The sequence below is a fragment of the Delphinapterus leucas genome, chromosome 11 (assembly GCF_059928025.1).
Source record: "Delphinapterus leucas isolate spDelLeu-1000000601 "Yukka" chromosome 11, BTC_Dleu_Yukka2, whole genome shotgun sequence".
Taxonomy (NCBI): domain Eukaryota; kingdom Metazoa; phylum Chordata; class Mammalia; order Artiodactyla; family Monodontidae; genus Delphinapterus; species Delphinapterus leucas.
In genome coordinates this window covers 92635644-92653719 of record NC_143139.1, presented here as the reverse complement: position 1 = coordinate 92653719, position 18076 = coordinate 92635644, and the positions used below count along the sequence as shown (strand labels likewise).

At 59.3% G+C, this 18076-nt stretch overlaps 2 protein-coding genes across 12 annotated transcripts in view; one reads left to right on the top strand and one right to left on the bottom strand.

The window, feature by feature from the left end:
- The window catches only part of TMEM184B (transmembrane protein 184B), a 48788-nt gene extending 41872 nt beyond the window's left edge, over positions 1–6916 (top strand). For 4 of the 7 annotated variants that reach the window (XM_089921313.1, XM_022596524.2, XM_089921314.1 and 1 more), the window contains 3 exons: positions 623–792; positions 1263–1457; positions 4488–6916. In XM_089921313.1, coding sequence (XP_089777439.1) covers positions 623–792; positions 1263–1457; positions 4488–4729 — 607 coding nt within the window. In that variant the 3' untranslated portion in view covers positions 4730–6916. The other 3 variants (XM_089921318.1, XM_089921311.1, XM_089921312.1) reach the window with 3 other exon arrangements.
- A 1634-nt stretch (positions 6917–8550) lies between these two features.
- MAFF (MAF bZIP transcription factor F) lies at positions 8551–17969 on the bottom strand. 5 transcript variants are annotated; one of them, XM_089921320.1, is made up of 4 exons: positions 17750–17969; positions 13634–13775; positions 10934–10999; positions 8551–10366 (listed from the first exon to the last, which is right to left on the bottom strand). In XM_089921320.1, the coding sequence occupies exons 3-4, from the start codon at positions 10967–10969 to the stop codon at positions 9914–9916; spliced, it is 489 nt and encodes a 162-aa protein (XP_089777446.1). In that variant the 5' UTR covers positions 10970–10999; positions 13634–13775; positions 17750–17969; the 3' UTR covers positions 8551–9913. The 5 variants fall into 5 exon arrangements, with proteins under 5 accessions (XP_089777446.1, XP_030616729.2, XP_089777447.1 ...); XM_030760869.2 differs by lacking the exon at positions 13634–13775 and having other exon boundaries at positions 17750–17968; XM_089921321.1 differs by lacking the exons at positions 13634–13775; positions 17750–17969 and adding an exon at positions 16685–17479.
- Between the last annotated feature and the right edge of the window lie 107 nt (positions 17970–18076).

The window sequence follows — 18076 nt, the reverse complement described above, 5'->3', positions numbered from 1 at the left end:
CCCTCAGTATCTGTCACCTTCAGGCTGCAGAGTGGTGCCGGCGGGCCGGGGAGAGCAAGAAGGGACAGTGACCATCCCAGGGCAGGGGGCCAGAGGGCCAGAGCCCTGAGGGGCCCGTCTCGAGCCTCCTCTCCTGTGTGAACTGACGCACACACAAGACTGCGGGGGGTTAGTGAAAGTGACCACGTGGCCCACGTGGCCCTGAGCTTGCACGCACTTCAGACACACTCCCTGTACCCTACACGACGGCCCCCAAGGGCCGGTGAGCAAACAGAGGCTCACAGGGGACGTCACTTGGCTCAATCGCAAAGAGCAAAGCTGAGCTTCGTGTCCCTCCGACCATCAGTCTGAGGCCCCGCCCCCGAGGACACCTGGAGTCCTCCACCAGGAGCGTGGGCACCGGAGCTGCAGGTGGCAGGGCTGGCCTGTCCTGCAGGTGCTCACCCTTGCACTCCCCGCAGTGTTTGGACCGCTTTGATCACCCGTCCCCTCCCTTTGATGGCTCGGGGAGCATTGCTGAGAGCTGTGCAGAGTGGCATGTGGGCAGGGCAAAGGGGGGAAGGAGGCCCCTTGTCCTGCACAAGGGTCAGTTCAAGCCAGAGAATGCTCCCCGTTCCCACAGCGTCACCAGTGGCTACCTCTACGTGACCATCATCTACAACATCTCCGTCAGCCTGGCCCTGTACGCCCTCTTCCTTTTCTACTTTGCCACTCGGGAGCTGCTCAGCCCTTACAGCCCCGTCCTCAAGTTCTTCATGGTCAAGTCTGTCATCTTTCTCTCCTTCTGGCAAGGTGAGCCTCCTCCCAGCCCCTGTGAGGCTGGCCTGTGCCCCTCTGTCCCCTAAGCCTTGTCCTCTTCCTCCTGCCCACCGTCCCCAGTGCCCCGAGGGCCCAGGCCATGGGGCTGTCCCTAGGCGATCCTGGCCTGGAGCTCAAAGGGACCTCTGTCCACTGAGCACCTGTGGGATGTGATGTCTGGGCCCTCAGGGCTCTTTCACAGGAGCCATGACCATGGGCGGGACTGCTTCCTGAACAGGGGGATCCAATCCAGGTGGTGTCCAGCCAGGACCTGGGGAGTGTGGTTTCCCTGAGGCCTTGGCTTGTGTCTGCATCCCTGCCCAACAGGGGTAACTGTGGACCCTGCTTCCAACCTCCCTGGGGAGTGTGGCATTTGGGGGGCTATAAGGAAGAAGGGAGATGGGGAAGGGCATCCAGTCTGGGACCAGACGCCCATGCCTCCGCTTCCACACCTCCCCTTCCAGGCATGCTCCTGGCCATCCTGGAGAAGTGCGGGGCCATCCCCAAGATCCACTCGGCCCGCGTGTCGGTGGGTGAGGGCACCGTGGCTGCTGGCTACCAGGACTTCATCATCTGTGTGGAGATGTTCTTTGCAGCTCTGGCCCTGCGGCACGCCTTCACCTACAAGGTCTACGCTGACAAGAGGCTGGACGCACAAGGTATGAGCCGGCATCCTGGAGTCCACCCCCCAGTAGGAAGGGTGCTTCCCGGCCCCGCCCCAGGGCCCCCCCTGCCTCCCAGGGTCCTTCAGGTGTTGATGGGTCAGGTCAGGGATCCCAGGTGTAGGAAAGGGGCCACAGAGGTCCAGGCTCCCCTGTCCCCTGTCACAAGGTGTCAGGGTCAGGGACTGGTCCTGGAAGCGACACCCACCTGTCTCTTGCAGCAGATCTGGAGTATGGAGATGATATAGCACAATATCCCCATGGGAAGGTCAGGACAGAGACCCTAGAATAAGCAAGTTCCTAAGGGTTCCTGACATCGAACACTGTTATCCATTTTGTCCTGTAATTCCCTTGTCTCTAAAGCTTTTTTTTTTTTTAACCTGATCCCTTCTAAGAAACAGGCTCAGATGGTAATAGCTTTTAACAGCTTTCTTTTTACACCTGCTAATCTTCACTTTGTTAGAACAGCAGCTGGCAACCCCGGTTGTATATTAAGATGCCCTGGAGAGTCTTAGAAGTCCATGCTGTCCAGGCCCCACCCTCGGAGCTTCTGCATAATTGGCCTGGGTTTGGGCCTGGCAGGATGTGCTGACAGATCCCCAGGTGATTCTAACTTGCTGGCTGGAGAAGCAGGGGCTGGGGGCTACCTCTGGCTGCTGCTGGGCAGAGAGGGGATGCTCATGGGGGCGGAGGAAGAGGAGGCTCGGGATGCCTGAACTGACTCACCCCGTGGGGGGGCGGGGCCTGGGGAGGAGGAAGCCTCCTGGTCTGACACATCCACCCCGGGGTTTGGCTGCTGCCAGCTCCCTGCCCGTGGGGCTGAAAGCAGGACCCACTTGCCCAGGCCCACCACCTGTGCCCACCTCGGGCTCCGGGAGCGGCGTGCTGAGAGGAGTGTAGAAGCACTGTCCTGGCCTGGCCTGTGCAGGGCTCTTCGGGCCCCCCACCTCTCGCCCTACCTGCCTTGTTCTTTCCCTGGTTGGGAAGAGGCCTTAAAATACCCGAGGCTGCTGGAAGCATGTGGACTGAATCACCCTCCAGGCCTCGCGACTCGGGCACCTGACACTTGCTGCCTGGGCACTCTAGGTACTTTTTCTGGTTTGCATTCTACACTTAGTGCTGGGCTCTGTACTGGCCAGGGCTCATCGCTGCCGGCCAGCATCCCACCTGCTTCCCACCAGGCCCCCAGTTGGAAGGATCTGGCTGACACCCTCCCAGTGTTGAGGGCGATGTCCCTTCGACCTGGTCCTGACACCCTCTGCCCTTGGGAACGTCACCCTTATGCCAGGAGTCTGAGGCCGTGGCCAAGAACCCTTTCTACACCCTTGAGGTTTAACATGGTTCAAGCTGGGGCTTCTGCACTAGTGGCCCTGCAGAGGCTCTCCGCGGTTGCCTGGGCTGTCTTCCCGTCCACAGCCCACAGACACATCCAGCTCCAGCCAGAAACAGCGTTGTCAGGCATCCAGCTGTAGCGGGGATGCCAGCCCAGCCCAGCCCAGCCAAGGTGCTGAGAGCCCTTGTCCACCACTGTGCTGGTCCCAGGCCGGTTGTCCACCCACTAACCGCGGCGCCTGGCCCCTCTCAGCCCGTCAGGGTTGGGTGCAAAGCCGTGGTGTGGTCAGTACACGTCACCTGCCCCCTCCTCCGTGTCCCGTCTGTGGAGTGTTGTGAGGTTTGTAAAGCAGGCGACACGGGCTCAGCAGTTCTAGCTAAGCCTGAGGAGAAGTGGGGTGGGCGGTCCCTACTTCAGTGCAGAGGTGGAACTCCGACCAGCGTTCTGGGGGTCCACTCTTTGTCCCCCACCAGAAGAAAGCGTGAGCCGCGAAGGAGGAGTCTCCTAGGTGGACACGCCTCCCAGGCCCCCAGGGGGCAGCGGGCTGCCTGGGTGCCGGCAGGGCCTGGGGCGGGGCGGGCAGGGTGCGTGGTGCGGTGCCGGCCTCGGTGGTGGGCACGAGGCGTTCACTCAGCTGTCTCTTGTCTTCTCTGTTTCTCTGGCTCCTCTCCCCCTCCCCCTGCCCCGCTTTTGCCCCGGGTTTGGCCGCGGGCAGTGCCGACATACGGCCCTTACGGTAGGTTCTGCTCTCAGTCTGCACGTCTGTCCTGCACGTCGGTCCTGGTCCCTGTCACCAGCATGTGTGTCTCCCAAGCTCCTTCGCTGTGTCCCCGCCTCCTCCCCCCCAGGCACCCCTGGGCGGCAGAGCCCAGAGCACTCGCCTCCAAGGGCTGCCCTCTGTAGAGCTTTCCTGTTTCCGTCCTGGTCTCCCATTGTCCTGGAACATGCCCTGCACTGTCTGGGGGCACGGTGCCTGTTAGTGGGGAATTGGGGAGTTAGTTCTGTTCCGTGGCAGAGAGTGTGAAGGGGAAAAGAGCATGCAAGTTTGAGTCTCAAGACCTGGGACCAGAGTCGGGCTCACCCCTTCCATCTCGGTTTGGGGGCCTGGGCCATTTCTGCCCCCACAGAACCTTGGGGATGATTTGTTAGGGAATTACGAGGAAGCACCTCAAGGCAGGTGGCCCCTGCCCTGTCAGAGCCAAGATGTCTGCTCCGTTGTGGGCCCAGGCCCCTGTCGGCTTGTCCTGATGGAGCGGGTCCCTGGTCCACTCCCCAGAGTGAAGGGGAGCACCCCACAGGCGAGAGGGGCCTGGGCCAGTGCCGTGGAGCCTGGGCCCCTCCCCTCCACTCCCTGTCTCCAGTTGGCGCGGAGCTTGTCTTGGCCTCCCCAGGGTGCTCAGGCTCACGCCTGCAGCACGCCAGTCTCCACCCCAGCTCCCTTCCCGCCTGCCAGACTTTCCCAAGTGGCTGCTTACCTTCTCCCCGGGGGTGCGCTCCACTCTGCACCCCGCCAAAGGAGCCATTTCTTTGCTTGTCCCTTCTCATGTCCGGGACCCCATTCTCTGTCCCAGGAGGGGTTGGTTAGATGACACAGCCTTGGGGCAGGGGGTTCGGTCCCGGGACCAGGGGCCAGGGGGCCAGGCTGCCTTGCCTCCCGCTGCCCGGACCCCTCACCCCCGCCTCCCGCCCTGCAGGCCGCTGCGCCCCCATGAAGAGCATCTCCAGCAGCCTCAAGGAGACCATGAACCCGCACGACATCGTGCAGGATGCCATCCACAACTTCTCGCCCGCCTACCAGCAGTACACGCAGCAGTCCACCCTGGAGCCCGGGCCCACCTGGCGCGGGGGTGCCCACGGCCTCTCGCGCTCCCACAGTCTCACTGGCGCCCGGGACAACGAGAAGACTCTCCTGCTCAGCTCTGATGACGAGTTCTAGGTGCGGCTGCTGGCGGGGAAGGACTGGGACCTTGGCCCAGGGCGGGGTGTGCCCCTCCTCCAGCCTCACATCCAGGCTGGGAGGCAGGCTGCCACAGCTTCGGCAGTGCCCTTTAATTTATTGGACCAGAAACACATATCGCTTCAAGAGGAACAGCCAGATGCTGTCTGCCCAGAGGATGGCCCAGGCTCACCCAGGAGCCTTCAGGAATGTTTATACAAGGCCAAGGCTCTACTGCCTGGACGACAGGCACCGGACAGTGGGAGCGACTCTCATGCCCCTGCAGCTCGTCCTTTGGCGGCAGCATGTTGGGACCAGCCGTGCCCAGGCCCAGACACTTGTGTTGTGGACCAGCGGCTGCAGCCTTCTCAGCCCCTCCCCCACAAGACGTACAGCCCCTCCCCCAAACACCGTGCAATACTCTGACCCGGGCTCTCCCTCCCACCTGCTCCCTCCCCTGTCCCCCTGTCTGATGCTAGATTAGCCTCACCCTGGGCAGGAGGAGGGAGGAGGGAACGGATGCTCTCTGTGGACCTTCCTCCTGACCCAGGCCTAACTGGCATGCTGCAGGGATCAGAGCCAGACACCAAGAGCCATGGGTCCCACCTCAGAAGGGTGCTCAGGTGCGTCTGGGCTCCTGAGTGATCTCTCTGTGGCTGCACCTTCTGCCTGCCTCATGCCCCTTCCTCCTGGCCTGCTGAAGACAGCCAGCCGCCCACACTGCCCTCCCACTTGCGGTCTTTCCTCTTGAGAGCATTTTGGGTAGAGCCCTTGCTTCCCAGCTACTCAAAGGGTCAGGGGTTCCCACCCCTCCTTCCCAGGCTGAGCAGTCAGCACCTCTGCTGGATCCTGGTCTCTCTCCCTGGGGCTGCTCCCTCCTGTTTCCTGGGGAGGGTCTGGTCTCCACGTTTCAGACCAGCTTCCAGCTTCCAGAGGACTCCGGGAGGGAGGAGGGAGGGATGGGGCATGTGGCGGGGAGCCAGGAGATGGGAGACTCCTCTCTCTGGCCCCGTATCCAAACAGGGCCTGGTGTCCTGCCTCATCTGGCCCCAAGGCCCATCTCTTCTGTGCCTTAGTCACATATGAAAGCTCCCCCTCACTAGGCCCTCAGCCTGTCCCAGACACTCCCTGGGGGCCCCCTGTTAAGCTGCTGGCGCTCAGAGGATCCTGCAGTTCTGGGCCAAGCGCCCTTGGACAGGCCTCGGGTGGCCAGGACCACCAGTCCCCTCCCCCTCCCCCACCTCCACGCCCATATCATGGAGCCTCCCGGGGCCCCAGCCCCCAGGCAGGCCGGCCTTACACTGGCCACTGTCTTCGGAAGAGCCTTGTGATGGGACACAATGCACATTCATACAGGCAGAGCGTTCTGTCACTTGAAACCCGGAGAGCACATGGGTTTGGGCTGCAACAGCCTGGAGGAGGGGGCAGAGCGGGGGAGAAGGGCCTTGCCCTGTGGGCGCAGAACTTCGCTGTGGCATCTCTCCTTCTGGCCACTCTTGGACTGAACTGCGCCGAGGTCGGGAGGGGGGTTCCATCACAGTAGTGTCCCCCGGCCTCCTTCAGTGACCAAGTCAGCTCTGCAGGTGGCAGGCACAGAGGCCTGCATGTCTGGTGCCGGAGGCCAGCTCTCAGGCCCCTGGTGGGCCTGGCCAGTGGCGGCAGGCCACGCAGGAGGCAACCCGTCCCAGGAGGACCTCTGTCCACCCCCCCCATCTGCTTTCATGAACCTGTTTCTCTGATTCTCCTTCCAGGCCAAAGTGTGCTGCTGACTCCCTGCCCCACTGGTCTTTGCCTACCCTGCTACCTGCCCGCTGGCATGGCGGATGCAGGGCTCCGTGGCAGGGAGCTAGCAGCCCCTGGGGGGCTGGGGGCTGGGAACGCGTGCCCGACCACTCCACCCCTCCTTCCTAGGATGTGTAATCTGCCTTTTTATTTTTTATTTTTTTGTTATTTTTTTTTCCCCAATAGAGTAGCTCTTTGTACATAAAAAATACTTGAAAAATTAATTGTATGATGTATGAGAAGACAGAGTCCCCTAGTTTTGTATCTCGTGTGTGACTGCCATGAGTTCCACCAGAAAGCCGCTCTATTTTGGTCTCTGTGACATTTTAAATGCGTGACAGAAGTGAGCAAATACAGTGAGAAAGAAATATATATATGAGATAATATAGATTGTATTGAAATCTCTGCCTGTGGGTAAGGCTTTTTCCTTCCTCTTCTTCGGCTCCCTCGTATGTGTTTGGGGGTGAGTTTAGTGGTTGTGGACAAGGGTGTCCTAGGAAACCCCCTTCCTTCCGGGTGTAGGTGTAGGTGATGGGGCGATTCCCATTGCCAGAGACTGAGGTTGGGGTCCAGGCCCCTGTTGGACAAAGTGTCTCCCCCTCCCCTGGCCAGTGGGACATGGTGGCAGCCTTGGTCACTAGGGGTCCACCCTCCTCAACACCCCACAGGGCTGGCGTGCACAGTGGGTTGATAGCTCGTACCCAGTTTGGTCAACCAGATAGGGGGGCCCATACTCTGGCAGCCCCATTCCTGCAGGTGTCTCCCAGGGGTTGGAAGAGATTTCCCAGGGTCCTCATGCCTCCCAGGCTATCTTCCTGCCTCCCTGGGCCCACCCTCCACCCTGGGACCCAAGGCGCCTTCCCCCAGGGGTAAGGAGGCCTGGAGCAGGGCCTATGGGGCAGTGGGCATGTGCCAGACACCTGGCACCTTCCTACCACCGCCGCATGCCTTCCTGGGGCCTGGCCTGGCTGACGGGGGCACTCAGGAATGCAGCGTGGGTGGGGGCAATTCCCTGCCCAGCCAACCTCCACTCGTCCCCCTGACAGCTTCCTGCTGCCCTTTCTGCCGGCCTGAGCTCAGCGTCTCTGGATCAGGATCCTGGGCCCCAACCTGTGAGGGGAGAAAGGCCTGTGGACCAACCCAAACCATGTGGTTTGGCCCTTCCCCAGCTCTCAGATCCTGCGCCTTCGACAGGAGCAGCCTTCTCCCAGCCCCGCCATCCCTCCGTACCCAGCCGCGCAGAAATCCTCCTCACCGCTCTCAGGTGCGCTGGGTAAACTTTCACTGTGTGTTAAAGCTTGCAGCCCCTCAGGTTCCCAGTGCTTGTCACACCTACGCCCTTAGAGTACCTTAGTTGTACACATGGGTAAACCGAGGCTGCAAGAAGTGAAATAAGTCATCAAAGGTCATACAGCTAAAGAAAAACGCACCTCGATCTCCCTGACCCACAGACCACAGAACACCCCATTGGGCTAGCAGATTGGGTTGAATTACAGGGAGTTTGGGGCCTAGGATGAGACACAGCGTTGTGCTTCAGGCCCGCAGGCGGGGGTTGAGGAAGCTACTTCTCTCCCTGCTTCTCAGTGCCTTTTGGAACAAGAGGAGAATGTTTTTTACTTGGCTGTATAAAATCTGACCTCAATGTGAAAGGCTGGAAAGATTACTCTTCAATCGGGGAATTTTCCTCCCTGGGTGGGGCTGTTTATTTGCTGAAGGGATGCCCAGGGAATTTAACCCCCCATATCATTATCCTCCTGGCTCTGCCTTCCCCAGGGAAGCTCCTTGGCCCCAGGCAACCAGATGGAAGGACAGATGTTTGGGCACCACCCTGCCCGGTTCCACCTCCACCTAACCTGCCCCCGCACCAAGCCTGGGTGCAAGAGCTAGTGATGGGGCACAATTCCTTCCTCTGCAAATTGGGGCTAAACTTCCCACCCAGCAGAGGGGCCTGTCTGGGGTTGAAAGCAGAACCCCCTCTTGGGCCCCTCATTCAGAACCCCCCCCAAAAAAAACATAGACCAGGACATACACTTCTAAACTGTGGAAAAAGAGAACTTGACTTTATTCAGAAAGTCTACAAAATACAGAAGGCGGATAACTCGCTTACTGTAAGTCAGAAAAATAAATAAATTCCGGGAGCCGGGCAATTATTTTTAAAAAACATTTTTTGGTTGTTTTTGCCATCCGGCTTCTCCTAAGTATAAGATAAAATGTGATTTATTTGCAGATATAAAATATAAAGTCCAGCTCAGGGCCACACACCACTTTTCCTGGGCAGTGGGCGCTGGGCTCTAGCTGGGGAGAATAACTTAGATTCGTGCAATAAATAAACAGCAGGGAGGAGCAGCTGTATAGTTGGGGGCGGGCAGGCAGGGGGAGGCTCGGGCCGGGCTTCCCAAGAAAATGGCGATCAATGGCAGTGGTCAGCCCCCATCCCACAGGGTGGACAGGTGGGACCCTTCCCTTTAAGGACCCCTATCCCAGGCTGCAGAACCATAGGATCTGTCTTCTCATCTCCCCACCGCCACAGTGGTCACCTCCTTGGTCCCCTTTCTCTTTGGCTGGCCAGCTCCCTGGCTGCAGGGAGAGCCCAGGGTTGAGCCTGGCCAGCTCCTTCCCTCTCTTCCATCTGCATCACCTTCTCTCTCCCTCTACTTCTCTTCACCTGACTCACAGAGAGCCATCTCCCAGGCCACGGAGGCCCTTTCACCACCTGTTCAGGCCCTGGCCGCTGTCCCCCTGACAACCATGGCTGGAATCTCAGGGCAGCGTGGGAAGACAGGGTTCCAGCTCAACCACTAAGCATATGTGGCCTTGGGCACGTCCGATAGAGGCCTGTTTTCTCATCTGTTAAGTGGGCTTCACTAGGTGATTTCTAATGAGTCTTCCAGCTTTGGAAGGCCAGGCATCCGGGTGCAAGGTGGGGGCGGGAGCATCAGCTTCCCAGCTAGACAGCCCCACAAGACCCATACCGGGCCAAGCCTAGTCCTGTATCCCTGGCGGGTGGGGAGGGTCTGATGGCACAAGCTGAGCTGTTACAAAATGAGGGGTGGCCGTCTTCCCCTCGATGGCCCTTCTCTAATCCGCTCTGTATCCCCTCCTCCCAAACTAAGAAGTCTGAAATTTTCTACCAGAGGAAACCCCAGACCCCGACCCCACCTACCTCCTATCTCATCACCGTTGCCCCTCCCCAGGGCCATTAGGTCCCAGTTTCAGGGGCCGCAGGAGGAAGACAGGCTCTGGGGAGGGAACGTGTGTGTTCACCACGGGGGCTGGTGGCTGCAGAGATATGGCACTTGGAGACAGAGACTGCGCTTAGGCACTTAGGGAAGGCAGCTGGGGTCAGAGGGGCCTGTGGTTTGGAGAATGGGCGTGGGCGGAGCGAGCGGGGCTCGGCGGCCACTAGGAGCAGGCGGCTGGGCCGGGGGCGGGGCCCGGGCCGGGGGCGGGGCCGGGGCTCGGGGCTGACTTGACGATGGTGATGACGCTGGCCGGAGCCACCAGCGCGGCGGGCCCGCGGGCGGCGGCCACGGAGCGGGCGAAGCCCTGCAGCGCCTCGCACTTGCCGCGCAGCGCGTCGAGCTCCAAGCGCATGGCGGCGTTCTCGCGCGCCAGCTTGTCCACCTCGCGCTCCAGCTCCGACTTCTGCTTCTGCAGCTCCTCTTTCTGGCACACGCGCTTCACGCGGCAGCTGGCTGCGTAGCCGCGGTTCTTGAGTGTGCGGCGCCGCTGCTTGAGCCGCGTCACCTCCTCGGCTGAGAGCCCGCGCAGGTGCCGGTTCAGCTCGCGCACCGACAGCCCCATCAGCGCCTCGTCGGACAGGTGCGGCGTGTTCTCGCTCAGCTCGCGCTTGATCTGCGGGCAGCAGGTCGGGCGCATGGGGAAACTGAGGCCCAGGGTCACAGTGCGACCTGCGGGCCCAGAGCTCTGGACCTGGCGCGCAGCAGGTGCTGGGGACGGCTCCCCCTCCACCGGTAGTATTCCCCCTTCACCGCCAGGGGCACTGAGGTGGTGGCTGGACTTGCTCCAAGACTCGGAAGGGGAGCAGTAATCCCGAAAGGGGAAACCGGGCCAAACCGGGATCTGAACACAATAGGAGCCACCCCAGAGCTCAGCCCGGATTCTAACCCAGCGACCGGGCCTGGACTCAGCCGGAGAAACCCAGGAAAGCACCTTTGAAGTCCTACAGCCCAGGGAACGTTGTTCCGATGGGGAAGCAGGTCCAGAGAGGGAAGTGACTTGCCTCGGGGCACACAGCCTGTGGCCAGAGCCCTGGCCTCTTGGTTCCCAGCCCGGGGCCCTTTCAGTGGCTTCACGAGTGCTGAGCCACTCTTGGGGATTCCAGAGGGGAAGTTGGGATGGGAGCTCAGCGGGGGCAGGGAGGGAGGGGAGGACCAGAGACAATAAGGGCTGCCTTCTCACCTTCAGGGCTTTGCTGGATAAGGGATCCACAGACATGTTTGCAGAAGGTGCCCTCTGGGCTGAGACCTAGGGGAGACAGGAGGCCAAGGTCAGTTTTTTTTCCCACTTGGAATAAAACCCAAACACACTACCTTGGCATTCAAGGCCCCTGCTGTCTTAGAACTCATCTCATACCACTTTCCTCTGCCCCAGTGGTCCAGCCACAGTGGCCTCACTGAGTGGTTCATTCCAGCCTCAGGGCCTTTGCTGTTCTCTTTACTGTTCTCTTCCCTGTTATCTCCCCATAGACTCTTCATCATTTAGGTCTTTGCTCAGTGCCACCTGTTCAAAGAGGTCTAACTATCCAGCTAAACCACTCCTTGTGCCATATCACATAACCCCATTTACTAACCCACAGGCACCCCAGACTCATTTCCCACTACTGCCCGCCTCCATTCTGCACTCCAGCCACAAGGAATTTCTTTCTTTTTTTTTTTTAATATTTAGTTATTTAATTTATTCATTTGGTTGTGCTGGGGCTTAGTTGCGGCAGGCAAGCTCCTTAGTTGCGGCACGTGGGCTCCTTAGTTGTGGCATGCATGTGGGATCTAGTTCCATGACCAGGGATCGAACCTGGGCCCCTTGCATTGGGAGCACGGAGTCTTAACCACTGTGCCACTAGGGAAGTCCCAGAATTGCTTACACTTCCTCTCACCCTATGCTTTCTTGCCTTTGGGCCACCCCAAACCTTGTGACACTTCTCCCCCCACCCCCACTTTATCTGGCAGACTCCTACTATTCAGCCTTCTGCCCTGGACGTAGACATCTCTTCCTCCAGGAAGCCCTCCCAGGCTCCTAGGACTTGTTCAACACCACCCACCCCAGCAGTTCTCCCCTACGTTGTAATGGTCTGTTTCCTTGACTCCCTACCAGACAGGGAGCTCCACAGGCAAGAACCAGGCCCAGGCAGCTTTGGGTGCTGAGGCTGCCAGCACAGGGGCTGGCAGGGAGCAGGCACCGGTGAAGTGTGGATGGGTCTATGACACTGTCCGTCACCCAGCTTGTCAGAGTCTGAACCGAATGCCAAGCCCAAGCCCCGCTGAATACCATCGAGAGACAAACCTCCTGGCCCTACCTCCGATTCTTCCTGCTTTCCATCTGCCTCCTGGCTTCTGCATGGCAGGGATGGTACACAGACACCAGGAGGATGGGAAGGGAGCAGAAGGGATTCTATCCTCATGACTGGCTCCCAGGTGGGGTATGGGAGAGGAACATGGGATTAAGGGTAAAGCCTGGGTTTGAGTCCCATCTCTCTTTTCTCCAGGCTGTGTGACTGTGGGCAAGCCACTCCACCTCTCTGGGTCTCCACTTTCCCATCTGTAGGATGCAAACAATACCTGCCTCGCAGGGTTTTGGTGGAACTAAGTGGTACAAACCGGAGAGGTCAGTGAGCACCTGGGTGGTTATTAGAATTGCTGAGTCTGTCCAGGAGGGGTTGGGCCTGTAGCAGTTCCTGGGACCTCGCTTTGATTTGGCAGCTCCGGCTGGCCAGAGCCACACAGGAAAGGTCCTGAGAGACCGTCTGGCCCCTGCCTCCTCACTTCACCCAGGGGGGGGTGGAGACAAGAGAGGGGCATCTCTTGCCTGAAGTCACACAGCCGGTGAATGGCTGCCTCCCCCCAAATCAGGAGGAATTCTGAACACCTGTAAAGGCCCCAGGACTGAATCCTGATCCCTTTCACACCATCATCACCCCAGTTCTCCCAACAGCCCTGTGAGGCCAGAGACGTCAATAGAGTAGTCCAGGGTCACACAGCTAACAGGGGGTGGATCCTGGGACTGAGGCCACATTGAGCCATGTGTCTCCTCCCAGTGTGGCCCTTACAGGGCACCCTCTCTGGGCCCTGTTTCCCCAACCCTGTGAAGCGGAGGACTTGCTAGTCTACGAGGCTGCCCAGCTCTGATGTGCTAGGATTTGTATTGGGTCTGCTAGGGATATGCAAATGACATACAGACATCCAGGCCCCCTGGCCGGTTGTTCAGGGAGCTGGGGTGTTAGGCGACACCCAGGCAGTCTGGGCTACACGGAGAGCCTAATGGGAGAGGGGAAGCCTCTCCTGACATAGGTTAACTAAGAGCCTGCTGGGTGCTGAGCACAGGGTGCTATAGCTGACGCAGAACTTGGGACGCATGTCCCCTCAGATACGTCATTTTTCCTCTCTGGACCTTGGCTTCCTCACTTATAAGGTGGGGACAATCATCATAGTATTAGCGTGTGAAATACAAGAGGCTTAGACAAGATCAGAAGTGGCAGGTGGTTGGTTTATCTCACCATCACCCCTCCCTCCACTCCTATCACAGACATCAGTAATCAATCACAGCACTTTTTCCCACTGAGGTTGGACACAACCTCAGAATCCTCGTCAACACAGCCCTCCAGATTAGGCCCAAGAGGAAACTGTTGGCCATGCCCTCTTCTATCTAATGGCTGAAGGCCCCACCCCCTCTGCTGGCTGTGATTCTAAGTACTTTGGGGCCCTAGGGAAGCTTTCAACCTGTTCTTCCCTCCTTTCATCTTCCTCCTCCTGACCTAGCCTCAGCAGCCTCAAGCACATGCTGGATGTCAGCTGAGGCACCTATGTTTGCGCAGGAATGTCCTAGCTCGGCAAAGTCAGGCAACCACAGAGGGAAAGTCACAAGAAGGGGGACCTTTCTGATAACCTCAGGCTTTCAGCCTCCAACTTCAGGCCAGGGGCTGCTGGGCTGTCAGCCAAGGGGCCAGGGTCCTCCACCAGGCTGCCTCGGCCAGTCCGGTAGACCTGGGACCTGAGACAGCAGCTGTTCCAACCTCCTTGTTCTGTAACTGAAGCAACAGGGCAGCTGTTTGGTGGCAGTGGTGGGCTGGAACCCAGGAGTCCCGACCCCCAGCTCAGGGCTCTTTCTTCATTGCCAGTCACCGCACTTCCCCCATGCCCCCAGCCCTGCTTCTTCCCTTTTTCTTCTTGAGGCCGGCAGAGCTGACCTCTGGGGTCTGCAGGTTCCTAACATTCCCTTGGAGGCCTGGAGAATGAACTTACTCTTGGGGGATTGACAGCTGCCCTGCCCAGTCAGCAGCCACATCCCCGGCCCCCTAGTAGACGGCCCACCCGCTGGCATGGGCTCCTCGCTGACTGCTGAGCCATTTTGCTTCCTCTGTGAGGACAGAGGGAAAAAATGTGTTTTCCTGGGCCTTGGCAGCCAGCACTGGTGGAGCCTCCTCCCTGCTGGAAGGGGAGCAAAGCTGGGAGAACCCAGCTGGGAAGTGGGAGCCTGGGGGTCCAGCTCAGGTTCTACCACCTGCTCACACCCGCTGTGTGACTTCAGGTACGCCACTCCCTCTCTCTGGGCCCAACACGCCAAACCACCAAGCCTAAGGTACCTCCTAGCACTGACAGTCTCAGAGTTTAGAGTGTCAGTTTCTGGCCCAGAATGGAGCTCCAAGACCACTAGCAGAGTAGAGACCCTGGAGGAAGGGAAAGGAAATCAGGGAAGGCTTCTTGGGGGCAGGGGCATGAGAACACAAACTCAGAGACTCTCAGCCTCAACCCTCCCTCTGCTCCACTTGCATAGCCAGGGACCACTTCCTCTTTCAGCTGAACCATGACCAAAGCCACCTCCTCACCGGCCTCTAGTTGTGCCTGCCTCCACCTCTGACCCCACCATCTATCCTCCCCCAAGAGCTGTCAGAGGGAGCATGACTGACACAAACCTATAAACCTGATCATGTTCGGCCCATTTCAAAACCCTAGGACGCCAGCCTCCCTTCCAGCCCTTTGGGCCTCCACTATGTCCTCTCCCCACTCTCTTCCAGGATCCTCAGGCTGACAATAAATGAATGAGCACCCAGTAAACTCTACCATCTCTGCACTTTTCCCAGAGGGTCACACGGGGTGTGTGTGGAGGGGGGTCGGGGGAGGATGTCACCTGGACCCTGAAGTATCTGCTCACTTTGGAGAAACTGCTTCAAGAATCCTACAGCCCATGCCCAGGCTTCTTGCTTCCCTGGGGTTCCCAGGGCTTTTTCTCTAGGTGTTGTGGAGTTCTACCAGAATACTGACCCAGTGCTCATTCATTCATTCAATCAGCAAACACCCAAGAAGCACCTACCCTGTAGGTGCCAGGATCAGTGCTGGGCTTCCTTAGACCCAAAGTTGAATCAAAGCCCCTGCCCTCAAGGCATTCATAGATGATCATCACTTGAACTGACAACCTGGCTGACTGGTCACCTCCTCAGGGAAGCCTTCCTTGATTGCCCTGGCTAAGTCAGAGCTCTGTTATATACTTTCTAACCACAGTGACTTCCCCCTCATACCACCCATCTCAGCTGTGGTTTTACATTTAGGTTAGTGGCTCTTCCTTCAACTTCATCTCCCTTCCTTGACTGTAAGCTCCCAGAGGGCAGGCTTTGGATCTGATTTGTTCACCATGTTATCCCCAGCATCTAGGCCTTGATGGGCTCCATGGCAATGCAGGCTAAAAGTGTTAGGACTGAGGGAGGCATAGAGGCCAAGGGAGCCGACATTGGGTCCTGGACCCTACTGAAGGCCCAGGGGTGGTTCCATGGGAGGTTAAACCTCTCAGTACTAGCTTTCCATCTATGACTGAGTCAACCAGCCATTCCCTCTTGCCCCCCACCCCCCTGGTCCCTAGCCCTATGCAGGGATGTTTCTTGCCCAGCTTTGAGGATGGGCCTGCTTGATTCCTGTGCTCCTGGCAGCCGCCTCCCTTACTTGGACCCCACACACTTCTGGACACCCTTGGCCTCAGCCTGGGGTGGTCAGCTCTGCTTTCTCTCCCACAGTTCCCCTGGAAATTAGTCTGTGTGTGCAGGCTGCCATACCTCCCCCATTCTACTCCCATCCTACCACCTTGGATGTTACCTAGTTCCTGTTGCAGATGGGGACATGGAAGTTCCCAGCTGTGGTAGCTGCTCAAAGATTCAAAGTTAAAAGTTTATCTGATCGGACTTCCCTGGTGGCTCAGTGGTTAAGAATCCGCCTGCCGATGCAGGGGACACAGGTTTGATCCCTGGTCCGGGAAGATCCTACATGCCGCGGAGCAACTAAGCCCGTGCACCACAACTACTGAGCCTGCGCTCTAGAGCCTGGGAGCCACAACTACTGAGCCCATGTGCCTTGAGCCTGTGCTCTGCAACAAGAGAAGCCACTGCAATGAGAAGCCCACGCACGGCAACGAAGAGCAGCCCCCCCCTCGCTGCAACTAGAGAAAGCCCACATGCAGCAACGAAGACCCAATGCAGCCAAAACTAAATAAATAAAGTAAATTAATTTTTTTAAAAAAAGGTAATCTAATCAAGCTCAATGCCCTCCTCCCAACCCCCATGATTCTGTAGCCTTGTGGGTGGGAGGACAGGGAGGGCAGAATAGGACCAAGGAATCCCTAACCCCCAGCCCACCCCTCAGCCTCCCTCAGCAGGGGGCTGATGGGGAGGGGGCGGGGCGAGGTTGGGGGCCCCACCCCTCACGCATTACCCCCTCATGCACCAAGACCAGCAGTCCCACTGCTTATTTTCCATGCCTGGCCCAGGCCCTCAACTATCTCCTCAGGTCCAGTCATCCATAGGTCTGCCTGACTAGTCCCACCTGTGAACTGAAACCACCAGGTGTGCAGAAACCAGCTCCACCCCAACCTTGGGTTCTCACCCTCCCTGACCCAGCAGGTACAACCTCTAGAACCCAGACCACCCAGAGGAAGCGTGGTATCCCTTCCTACCTCCGACTTTTGCCGTGGGTTTTTCTGGCTCTTCCTTTTCTCCTGAGACTGAAGGGTTGGGCAACCCTGGGGATGAAGGAGAGTCCTGAGGGGAGAGTCTGTCTTCCCCCAGCTAGCCAGAAAACCTGGGGACAAGGACCTGGACCCCAGCCTACTTTGTTGCCAGACCCACTAGGGTGCTGGGGCCAGGGGTGGCCCCCTCACCTCGTCGCCCAGACGAGCCCGGTGGGATCTTTGATATTTCGCCCCACCCTGTGGCTGAAGGCGCCGGCTCTGGGCGGGGGACAAACACCGCGGGTCACATGGCTGCGGTCCTGGGAAACTCCGGGGAGAGCAAGGGCCTGAACGCCGCCGGCTGGTGGAGAGGAGACAACCCGGGAGAGAATTCCCGGACCCCTTGTGACTATGGACTGGGGCGCTTCTCTAGCTGCGTCCCTATTCCATGTTTATTCCTGTGGTCACTCTCTCTCCGAGGTACGCTCCGCTGGTACACAGGCGCCAGGGTCCTTATCCTCCTGGGAGCGCGCGGACACACACACACACACACACACACTCACACACACGCACACTCCCCAAGGTACACGGCGCAAGCACGCACCTGACGGCATACCCAGGAAGGTGGCCAGGGAACACACACGCACAGCCGCCCTCGGACGTAAACAAACCGCGCACGCACGGCCCGCGGGCACCGGTCCAGGGACTGTTCTCACCGAGTCACGTACTTTCACACACCGCTCCCGGCCCCGCCTGGGCGGACGCTGACGCTCGCCAGCCCGCGCTGTCCCTTCCTGCCTGGCTTCGCCGCCTCTCGGCCTGCGCCCCCCAAATGGGGCCCATAACCCCCGCACCCCGCCAAGCTTGCTTCGGCCGCGTCTCGGCCCCGCCGGACCTCTGCCCTTCCCCCCCCCCACCAACTCCTCAAGCCAGTCGTCCCGGCGAGGGATCCGCGGGAGCACCGACCGAGTGAGCCCCGGCGCCCTGCCCCAGGCACGTTCCCGGGGTGCGGAGACCCTGCCGCCTCCGGGTCCCGCGCGCCCGTCCCGGTCCAGGACCAGCGACACTCACCCGCCTCTCGGCCTGCTTCGCCTGGCGTCCCTGGCACTCGCGGGTCCCGCTGCCTTCCGAGCTGCTGTCCCGGCCCGCGCCCTGGTCAGTCTCCCCTCAGGTCCCGACCGCGGGTCGCTCCGAGCCCAGCTCCTGGGAGCGACGCGCCGAGTTTTGTTGTGGGGCGGGAAGCGCAGGGGGCCGCGCGGAGTTGTAAGGCGAGCTTCCCGGAATTACTCACTCATAGGATTCCTTTCATTCATAAAAACTCAGTCATGCGGTGACGTCACCTCCCCGGCCGCCCCCCCGGCCCCGCAGCGCCCTCCCAGCTCCTCAGCCCCGCCCCCG

Excerpts from the sequence above, each read along its gene's own strand:
- MAFF (XM_089921319.1), bottom strand. The coding sequence starts at position 12,152 with ATGAGGATAGAATCCCTTCTGCTCCCTTCCCATCCTCCTGGTGTCTGT. Across the intron at positions 11,000-12,047 it reads GAAAGCAGGAAGAATCGGAG|GTCTCAGCCCAGAGGGCACC; the intron begins GTAGGGCCAGGA and ends TGTCTCCCCTAG. Across the intron at positions 10,367-10,933 it reads TATCCAGCAAAGCCCTGAAG|ATCAAGCGCGAGCTGAGCGA; the intron begins GTGAGAAGGCAG and ends TGCTGCCCGCAG.